General features: G+C 50.6%; 1 protein-coding gene across 1 annotated transcript in view; it reads left to right on the top strand.

The window, feature by feature from the left end:
• The first annotated feature begins 236 nt into the window (after positions 1-236).
• The window catches only part of SMARCAL1 (SWI/SNF related, matrix associated, actin dependent regulator of chromatin, subfamily a like 1), a 32,419-nt gene continuing 21,538 nt past the window's right edge, over positions 237-11,117 (top strand). Inside the window, exons 1-5 of the mRNA XM_044304064.1 lie at positions 237-325; positions 3,542-5,133; positions 6,056-6,106; positions 6,336-6,596; positions 10,407-10,457. Of these exons, the coding sequence (XP_044159999.1) occupies positions 3,567-5,133; positions 6,056-6,106; positions 6,336-6,596; positions 10,407-10,457 (1,930 nt within the window). The 5' untranslated portion in view covers positions 237-325; positions 3,542-3,566. The remainder of the gene's footprint in view (positions 326-3,541; positions 5,134-6,055; positions 6,107-6,335; positions 6,597-10,406; positions 10,458-11,117) is intronic.

The following is an 11,117-nucleotide window of genomic DNA, read 5'->3' as shown; positions in this document are numbered from 1 at the left end:
TATAACCCTATGGTGTGATACTGTGCAGTTGAGAGGCTGTATCTCAGACTACCACGGACGTCTGCTGAGCCCAGGTATCTGGTTGTGATACTGCGCTGCTCAGCCATCTCCATGCGCCCCGTATAATGACGCTCTACCACGGACACCCATCACATAGACTTGCCCTCTTCTCCTCTGGTACTTGCAGCAGTTGCCAGCAGCTATCATGGCGCCCGGTGTCTCGGTGACGTCACTCAGGCGCCTCTAGACTTCTGCGGTCGCGGAACGATGACGTCATGGTTACAGATTCGCAGCGCCGTTGATGTTATGTCATAGGGGATGGCGGGTAAGTTACAGTGAGGTGCAGTGCTGGTCACCTACCCGCCTGCTGGGAGTAGTAGTACTGTGTATATGGGGATAATGTTTAAACTGCAGGATACAGATGTGACTGTCCTGTGTGATGGGGAATATACAGTAATGGCTGCTAATCCTTTCCTGCTGTAACATAGGCTTGTGTCTTACTGTCCCCCTGTAACATAGGCTTGTGTCTTACTGTCCCTCTGTATCATAGGCTTGTGTCTTACTGTTCCCCCTGTAACATAGGCTTGTGTCTTACTGTTCCCCCTGTAACATAGGCTTGTGTCTTACTGTCCCCCTGTAACATAGGCTTGTGTCTTACTGTTCCCCCTGTAACATAGGCTTGTGTCTTACTGTCCCCCTGTAACATAGGCTTGTGTCTTACTGTTCCCCCTGTAACATAGGCTTGTGTCTTACTGTTCCCCCTGTAACGTAGGCTTGTGTCTTACTGTTCCCCCTGTAACGTAGGCTTGTGTCTTACTGTTCCCCCTGTAACGTAGGCTTGTGTCTTACTGTTCCCCCTGTAACGTAGGCTTGTGTCTTACTGTTCCCCCTGTAACGTAGGCTTGTGTCTTACTGTTCCCCCTGTAACGTAGGCTTGTGTCTTACTGTTCCCCCTGTAACGTAGGCTTGTGTCTTACTGTTCCCCCTGTAACGTAGGCTTGTGTCTTACTGTTCCCCCTGTAACGTAGGCTTGTGTCTTACTGTTCCCCCTGTAACGTAGGCTTGTGTCTTACTGTTCCCCCTGTAACGTAGGCTTGTGTCTTACTGTTCCCCCTGTAACGTAGGCTTGTGTCTTACTGTTCCCCCTGTAACGTAGGCTTGTGTCTTACTGTTCCCCCTGTAACGTAGGCTTGTGTCTTACTGTTCCCCCTGTAACGTAGGCTTGTGTCTTACTGTTCCCCCTGTAACGTAGGCTTGTGTCTTACTGTTCCCCCTGTAACGTAGGCTTGTGTCTTACTGTTCCCCCTGTAACGTAGGCTTGTGTCTTACTGTTCCCCTGTAACGTAGGCTTGTGTCTTACTGTTCCCCCTGTAACGTAGGCTTGTGTCTTACTGTTCCCCCTGTAACGTAGGCTTGTGTCTTACTGTTCCCCCTGTAACGTAGGCTTGTGTCTTACTGTTCCCCCTGTAACGTAGGCTTGTGTCTTACTGTTCCCCCTGTAACGTAGGCTTGTGTCTTACTGTTCCCCCTGTAACGTAGGCTTGTGTCTTACTGTTCCCCCTGTAACGTAGGCTTGTGTCTTACTGTTCCCCCTGTAACGTAGGCTTGTGTCTTACTGTTCCCCCTGTAACGTAGGCTTGTGTCTTACTGTTCCCCCTGTAACGTAGGCTTGTGTCTTACTGTTCCCCCTGTAACGTAGGCTTGTGTCTTACTGTTCCCCCTGTAACGTAGGCTTGTGTCTTACTGTTCCCCCTGTAACGTAGGCTTGTGTCTTACTGTTCCCCCTGTAACGTAGGCTTGTGTCTTACTGTTCCCCCTGTAACGTAGGCTTGTGTCTTACTGTTCCCCCTGTAACGTAGGCTTGTGTCTTACTGTTCCCCCTGTAACGTAGGCTTGTGTCTTACTGTTCCCCCTGTAACGTAGGCTTGTGTCTTACTGTTCCCCCTGTAACGTAGGCTTGTGTCTTACTGTTCCCCCTGTAACGTAGGCTTGTGTCTTACTGTTCCCCCTGTAACGTAGGCTTGTGTCTTACTGTTCCCCCTGTAACGTAGGCTTGTGTCTTACTGTTCCCCCTGTAACGTAGGCTTGTGTCTTACTGTTCCCCCTGTAACGTAGGCTTGTGTCTTACTGTTCCCCCTGTAACGTAGGCTTGTGTCTTACTGTTCCCCCTGTAACGTAGGCTTGTGTCTTACTGTCCCCCCTGTAACGTAGGCTTGTGTCTTACTGTCCCCCCTGTAACGTAGGCTTGTGTCTTACTGTCCCCCCTGTAACGTAGGCTTGTGTCTTACTGTTCCCCCTGTAACAGTAGGCTTGTGTCTTACTGTTCCCCCTCTTACTGTTCCCCCTGTAACATAGGCTTGTGTCTTACTGTTCCCCCTGTAACATAGGCTTGTGTCTTACTGTCCCCCTGTGACATAGGCTTGTGTCTTACTGTCCCCCTGTGACATAGGCTTGTGTCTTACTGTCCCCCCTGTAACATAGGCTTGTGTCTTACTGTTCCCCCTGTAACATAGGCTTGTGTCTTACTGTTCCCCCTCTTACTGTTCCCCCTGTAACATAGGCTTGTGTCTTACTGTTCCCCCTGTAACATAGGCTTGTGTCTTACTGTTCCCCCTGTAACATAGGCTTGTGTCTTACTGTCCCCCTGTGACATAGGCTTGTGTCTTACTGTCCCCCTGTAACATAGGCTTGTGTCTTACTGTCCCCCCTGTAACATAGGCTTGTGTCTTACTGTTCCCCCTGTAACATAGGCTTGTGTCTTACTGTTCCCCCTCTTACTGTTCCCCCTGTAACATAGGCTTGTGTCTTACTGTTCCCCCTGTAACATAGGCTTGTGTCTTACTGTCCCCCTGTAACATAGGCTTGTGTCTTACTGTCCCCCTGTGACATAGGCTTGTGTCTTACTGTTCCCGCTGTAGCATAGGCTTGTGTCTTACTGTTCCCGCTGTAGCATAGGCTTGTGTCTTACTGTTCCCGCTGTAGCATAGGCTTGTGTCTTACTGTTCCCCCTGTAACATAGGCTTGTGTCTTACTGTTCCCCCTGTAACATAGGCTTGTGTCTTACTGTTCCCCCTGTAACATAGGCTTGTGTCTTACTAGTTGGTGTGTCCTGATTGGCTGGGCGGGATGACGTCAGCTGTCCGCCATTGCGCCACATATAAGCAGCTACCGTATATATAACGATGGGACAAGCTGGGATTTCCATCAGAGTTTTATTTTTAGATTATGTGGAAATCCGTCTGCAACTAATACTATTCATCGGCTCAGTATTTAGTAGTGCATGGCCCTTTAAATGAATAGCGGCGGCGGTTGAATTGGGGGCTGATATTGATCTGTCACAATAGTACGCCGCCAGTGGAGGCACATGGCCCCGCCCACACAGTGTGCTGCCACTGGTAGCTCCACCCACTCTTGTCCAGCTTCAAGCTCTGATCTATTCCGAATACAAAGTGTGACAATGCTGGGGCATAAAGCCGCCATAGACCCAGGGCCTAATGATAGCACCGTGCGCGGTGACTGACCGTTCTCTGTTTTCTGGCAGGTGATTTTAGACGGGGGTCAAATCCATGACAATGTCCACCTGTCTGACCGAGGAGCAGAAGAGGAGGATCGAGGCGAACCGGCAGAAGGCTTTGGCGCGGAGAGCAGAGAGACTCGCCACCCAGAAAAACGGAATTAATCAGAACGCATCCGCCATCTATAATACCAAGCCTCAGCCAACCGGGGGCAACCACCTGCAAAATGTGCAGCCGACCGCCAAAGAAGCCGGGAAGGTCGATAGCTTTAAATACGGTACAACTGGAAACGCCTCTAATAATGTCAAGAATCCGCCAACTATGCAAACCACTGCTGCCGCCCAGGAGTACACGGCGGGTTATAAACCGCAGACCACCGCTCCAGCAAGGGTGGATTATACCGCAGCCGGCCCCGCCCAGGAGTACACGGCGGGTTATAAACCGCAGACCACCGCTCCAGCAAGGGTGGATTATACCGCAGCCGGCCCCGCCCAGGAGTATACGGCGCGTAATAAACTACAGACCACCGCTCCAGTAAGGGTGGATTATACCACAGCCGGCCCCGCCCAGGAGTACACGGCGGGTTATAAACCGCAGACCACCGCTCCAGCAAGGGTGGATTATACCGCAGCCGGCCCCGCCCAGGAGTATACGGCGCGTAATAAACTGCAGACCACCGCTCCAGTAAGGGTGGATTATACCGCAGCCGGCCCCGCCCAGGAGTATACGGCGCGTAATAAACTACAGACCACCGCTCCAGTAAGGGTGGATTATACCGCAGCCGGCCCCGCCCAGGAGTACACGGCGGGTTATAAACCGCAGACCACTGCTCCAGTAAGGGTGGATTATACCGCAGCCGGCCCCGCCCAGGAGTACACGGCGGGTTATAAACCGCAGACGACCGTTCCAGCAAGGGTGGATTATACCGCAGCCGGCCCCGCCCAGGAGTACACGGCGGGTAATAAACCGCAGACCACCGTTTCAGTAAGGGGGGATTATACCGCAGCCGGCCCTGCCCAGGAGTACACGGCGGGTAATAAACCACAGACCACCGCTCCAGTAAGGGTTGATTATACCGCAGCCGGCCCCGCCCAGGAGTACACGGCGGGTTATAAACCGCAGACGACCGCTCCAGCAAGGGTGGATTATACCGCAGCCGGCCCCGCCCAGGAGTACATGGCGGGTAATAAACCGCAGACCACCGCTCCAGCAAGGGTGGGCTCTAGTATAACTGCTGGCTGGACATTTCAGCCTGAGGTGACCAAAAACGTTCCCCAAGGCTCCTCCAAACCTCATGGTGCTTCCCCTCAGATGTACGATATCCATTCAGGATCCGGGAAAGCTGGGGCGGAGCCAGTGAAGAGCCCAAGTACCGCTTCTAAGTTTTATGGATTGGGGACAACAACCTCCGGTGGGAAGGCCGCGGGGCCAGTGCCACGGACAAACGGGAGGGAGATGATGGGCAGCGCTAGTAGCTCAGAGGCCGCTCCTGTCAAAAAAGCTGCAGCCGCCATTAAAGGGAGATGCGTCAAACATGGCGATGAGAGGTTCCGGGTCGAGGTCGGATATAACGCAGAACTCATCTGCCTCTTCAAAGGGATCCCCAGCAAAAATTACGGTGAGTGCACCTCATGGCGGGTGGTCATCTTCTGGCATCCAATAGTCTAGGTCGGAGATCTGATACTCCGGCATATCTAGTCATCCAGCACACCCGGGTACATGCACACTCTGTGGACTGGGTACTGGCTGTGAACAAAAATGTTTTCATTTACTGACAGCAAGCAGTGATCTTGAAAATTAGCATTATTCACTGACTTTAACGCTGCACCTAATGAGGCCCGGACTCCCCGTCAGTGATGTAGCCCCTCAGTGCATCCTGTCTGTGGGTAGTGTCCTATTTAAGGGGTTTTCCACTAGTTAAATATTGAGTAGCTGTCCGCAGAATCGGTCATCAATATCTAATCAGCGGGGGTCCGGCTCCTGGTCCCCCTACCAATCAGCGTTTGGGAGGGGCTGTGGTATTGAGGTTATGGCTGTGGCCTCTTCCTCAGTCAATGACGTCACGTCCTTCGTTCACATGTGCAAGTGATTGGGATTGAGCTGCAGTACCAGGTACAGCCACTATACAATGAATGGCGCTGTGCCTGGTACAGTACGAAGGGGCCGCAGCGCTCACCTGAGGGACACGGCCCCTTCAAATAGCTATTTGGTGGGAGTGCTGGAAATTGGACTCCACCGATCGCTTATTGATGATGGTCCTGGAGAACCCCTTTAAAGTCTGGTAATATCAGTAGACATTGCAGGAAATCTTCACTTTTACCTAATTTGCAGCGGATGCAATCTGTTGTCCTCTGTTGTCAGCCCTTTCGGACTAGAGACGGACTGTAGTCTTCTCCACTGGAAGGACTGATAGAAAGTTTAGACCCCTCCCCCCACCACAGCTGCCGTACGCCACACACCTGCGGCCCAGCTGCCGTACGCCACACACCTGCGGCCGCAGTCCAGTCGTGTTTATAATGGGCGCTCTGTTCTTCTTTTAGATCCTGCAACTAAAATGTGGAATTTCGGGATAGAAGATTACCCGAGTCTGAGTAAGTATGTGTACTTGCCGTACCATATACTCCAGTTACATCCAAAGCTGCACGGCAATGTCTCCCGGCTTCAGCTGTCGGCTCGGTCAGCGATACTTGCGTTGCTGCGGTGTATATTGAACTGAAATATTTCCCGTACCGCTTCTGTGTGACTGATTACTGCGGTCTTGATGTACAGTATATGCGTGGTGTGAACACAGTCTTACACGACCGTCCTGTTTGTCTGCAGTGAGCGAGGTCCAGAGGCTGCAGAACGTTGCCCTAAAACCCCTGGAAGGAATGGAGGACATCGATATCCCGGCACTAATCTCCACAGCCAGTGGGGGCACCACCGTCGGTGCTCTTTTGGCCATGTGCAACAACTGGCAGAGACCGAGCGCCACCTTAAAGGGCAAGTGCCTGCTGGTGTCTCGCTCCCGCTTTGAGGTGGACATCGGGTATCACGTGGAAGTCATCGGCCTGTTCAAGCAGATGAGCTCCCGCAACTACGGTAAGGAGGTGATTGGGTTCTTGTGCCCACAGGGACTACTACCCAACTTTCCCAGAGTCCTGCATAATCACTAGTTCTGCAGTGTTTCAGGAGTCTGGGAAAAGTGGGTGGGAGCCAATGTAGCCGACATTATGTCACCAGCAGGGACGGTCACCAACCTTCTTAGGGCGCCCTCACACGCCGCCGATTTTGCTGCAAAAAAATCTGCGCCTGAAAATCAGTTCAGTCATTTGAATGGGGCTGAAAACGCATGGATTACAACAGTGGGATGTTCTGCAACAAAATCTGCGGCATGTGAAGGCGTCCTAAGACCTCTTGCACGCGAACATGTGCGCCCTGTGGCCGTGCTGGGCCCGCACGAACACCCACCGCGAGGAAGCCGCAGCGGATCATGGACCCGTTCACTTTAATGGGTCCGCGATCCGGCTGTTCCACAAAATCATAGGACATGTTCTATCTTTTTGCGGAACGGAGTACGGGATGAAACCCCACAGAAGCACTCCGTAGTGCCTCCGTAGGGTTGCGTGCTTCCATTCTGCATCTCCAGATTTGTGGACCCGCAAATACAGCCACTGAGCGCACACGTTCGTGTGCAATAAGCCTAAGGCCTCTTTCAGATGGGCGTTGCGGGAAAATGTGCGGGTGCGTTGCGGAACACACACGATTTTTCTGCGCAAGTGCAAAACATTGTAATGCGTTTTGCACTCGCGTGAGAAAAATCGCTCATGTTTGGTACCCAAACCCCACCTTCTTCACAGAAGTTCGGGCTTGGGATCGGTGTTGTGTAGATTGTATTATTTTCCCTTATAACATGGTTATAAGGGAAAATAATAGCATTCTGAATACAGAATGCATAGTACAATAGCGCTGGAGGGGTTAAAAAAAATAATAATAATTTAACTCACCTTAGTCCACTTGCTCGCGCAGCCGGCATCTCCTTCTGTCTTCATCTTAGCTGTGTGTAGCAACAGGACCTGTTGCTACACAGAGCTAAGATCAAGACAGAAGGAGATGCCGGCTGCGCGAGCAAGTGGACTAAGGTGAGTTAAATTATTATTTTTTTTTTTAACCCCTCCAGCGCTATTGTACTATGCATTCTGTATTCAGAATGCTATTATTTTCCCTTATAACCATGTTATAAGGGAAAATAATAATGATCGGGTCTCACTCTCGATCGTCTCCTAGCAACCGTGCGTGAAAATCACACTGCATCCGCACTTGCTTGCGGATGCTTGCGATTTTCACACAACCCCATTCATTTCTATGGGGCCTGCGTTACGTGAAAAACGCACAAAGAGGAGCATGCTGCGATTTTCACGCAACGCACAAGTGATGCGTGAAAATCACCGCTCATGTGAACAGCCCCATAGAAATGAATGGGTCGGGATTCAGTGCGGGTGCAATGCGTTCAACTCGCGCATTGCAGCCGCACGGAAATCTCGCCCGTGTGAAAGGGGCCTAAGACTCCAGACCAGGATATCAGGAGTCCGGGAAAGCTGGATGACAACACCCACTGTGTGAGTCAAGTTTCAAGGAATAACGGCTCCGATGGGGGTTGTCATCCACCTTACTGCACTGAAAAGAGACTGTTTGGGAAAGCTGGATGGCGGCCTTGGGGCTCATTCACACGACCATATAACTGGGTCTGCATCCGTTCTGCAATTTTGCGGAATGAATGGTGCCGCAAAAGATGCGGACAGCACACCGTAGTTCCTTTCCGCGACCCCGCAAATAATATACAGCACATCCCATTCTTGGGCATTTCTATACAGCGTTGGCCCTGTGCGTTCCGCAGAATACAAAACGCATGTGGAGCGGATCTGCAATTTGCGCACCACAAAACACTTACGGCGATCTGAATGAGCCCTTACTGCTATATTGGTTCTTCTATTCCAATCTCCTTGCACATCCTGCTGCTGAAGACCAAGGACTCCAGGAAAGGTGGGTGATTACGCTGTCATGGCGGACATATCTGGCACCCATTTTTTTTCCAGAAACAGATATAACTAAGAGAACCAGTATAATTTTTAAGATTTTTTATTACTTGTGCCGGTCTAGTTACGCCCAGCAGCATGGTCATGTGACCTGCGATCCCGGAGCAATGGAGGCAGCTGTGTTTGTAGCACGATCGGGGGGGACAGGAACAGTATTTTTGGTTCTCTCTTTAACCCCTTAATGACTGCTGTAAAAGGTCATACCGGCAGTAATTTACGGCGTTAATGAAAGTTAACAAAGCCCCGCCCCTTTGGATCAGTGCCTTTCATCATTTGTCTCCAGACCATTGAGGTCTATGAGTCCCCCCCCCCTCCCCCAATAGATGTTCGCTCGGAGCTCCACCGACTTAAACAGATCAGGGAATTCTGGTTTTGTCCATTTTAAAAGCCTTGTCAGGTCAGAGGAATAATGTATGAGACGGAGGAATGCCATGTATGCAGAAAGGAAGGCAAGTCTCCCGAGACGGCGGCGAACAGCCGAGACGTGACCTGAGACCAGGGGTGAAGCGGCCGCACTTTACATTTCAGCCGCGTCTCGTCTGGAGCCTTTGTGCCGCGGTTAGAGGAGACCTGTCAGACAGCGGGAAATTCAGATGCTTCATCTTTCAGAAAGAGAAAAAAAAAACCTGCGTGTAAATGTCAAGAAAAGCAGCGGACGAGACGGAGCAGCGAAACGGAAGAGAAATGTCGGGGGGGGGGGGGGGGGGGTCAGTGAGGTTATAGAAATAGTGGTAAAATACCCCGAAAGCGGCTTATGCAAATTAGGTCCCATCGTATTATATCACAAGGGGGATTTTGAAGTTGCTTTTGCTTGAGTCCACGTTGTTATAATTTGCGCCAAATCTGTAGGTTGCACTTTGACAAATTTGGCGCACCTTTAGATTTGGCAATTTTTTACTAGAAATGTTACTGGAGTAATATCGCGCCTGTTTTTGTGACTCTCTTTTATAAATCTGTCACCCACCTAATTAACATATCCTACAGTGCCCACATTTTCATAAGTCGCATAAATAAAAATAAATGCAAAACTATGGCGCCACCCGGTGTACACTGTATAGCAATGTGCACTTCCGAGTGGTGGTCACACATGCTCAGTCACTCTCCTTACAGCCGGTCTCTGAGCCCCTGCAGTACAGCTGAGCAGATCCCTTCTCCAGAAGAAGTAGGAAGGGACTATATTATTAGCTGCCAGAGGGGGAAGGAGATGAATATGGCCTCAATATTCAGCAGCAAGGAAGAGCAGCACTCCCAATTCCTTATTTTTAGCAATTGCCAGGGTCTCATCACTTGGACACTCACCGATTAAAACCTTTTGTTGCTATGACTTGTCAAAATGTTTTCTAAAGTGTCACTCTAACAGCAGTTCAGGACTTTTGGTATGAAAATAATTTTTAAAACTCACTGCAAAGGTAGACATTGCCTTTAAGGGGTTGTCCAGGATTTTGATGCTGATAGTCTATCCTCAGGATAGGCCATCAATATCAGATCAGTGGGGGCTGTTTGTGTAGTGGTCGAGTCTGATAACTGCAGCAGCTTCCATTGAAGTGAATGGTACCAGCTCCGTCACTACACAGTGAGTGGTGCTGTAGTTCCTGCTCTACTGGTGGAGGGAGGGGGTCATCCCGAGGATAAGCCGTCCAAGTTCTGGACAACCCTTTTAGGCTTCATTTCCTCAGGAGCGGTCTGTAAGATAATTTGGGCACAGTCCTATACGACGTGATGGCTCCTCTGCCACAGCTTGTGTCGATGCTCATTTTTATGGGTTTACATCTTGGATTTTGTCCTATTTTTCTCTAAAATTCTTATTTCATTACAGACACGAAAACCAGAAAATGGAGCTTTCTACTGGAGGACTACCAACAACTGAGTAAGCGCTCCCTCTAATTATCAACCATCTGTTTTCTTTGAAGGCTGCTCCTCCAGGAGATGACTTCTGCTCTGGGAGACCTCAGAAGTGCCTCTCCTGCAGATCTGTGATTCCTGCTTATGAGACGACTTCTGTTTATATCATCACCTGGTGCGTTTCTGTAGGAATTGTGGATTGAAAGGTGTCTGACGCTTCCCATTGCTGGCCATGTTAGACCTCAGGGCCCTGGGGCGGTTGGGATAGGGGCCTTATTTCTCGTATTCCGTTGTTTTTCAAGAAAAATTATTTCATGGTCACCTAGGGGTGCAGGAGGAAGTAGCTAACTTCTCCTCCTGCCTGTGTGTGAATAGAAACCAGTAGAACGCCAGCCTGGGACATTGGTAAGACCCCCGAATACACAATTGGAGACGCAGGCTCTACGTAGCTGTTTGTTCGGCATTTAGAAGTGTACAGCAGTAAACCTAGACATGAATTAAAGGGGTTATCCCATCTTAGACAATGGGGGCATATCGCTAGGGCATGGCCCCATTGTCTGATAGGTGCGGGGTCCCACCTCTGGGACCCGCACCTACAAGGAGAACAGAGCCAGGGAGAGTTGTGGCTGGAGGACCCCAGGTTTCCCGGGGTCCATCCACCACCCAGGCGCAGCTCCCCGCCTCC

The sequence above is a fragment of the Bufo gargarizans genome, chromosome 8 (genome assembly GCF_014858855.1).
Source record: "Bufo gargarizans isolate SCDJY-AF-19 chromosome 8, ASM1485885v1, whole genome shotgun sequence".
Taxonomy (NCBI): Eukaryota; Metazoa; Chordata; class Amphibia; order Anura; family Bufonidae; genus Bufo; species Bufo gargarizans.
The sequence above is the reverse complement of the archived record's forward strand: the minus strand, read 5'-3'. Positions and strand labels throughout refer to the sequence as shown.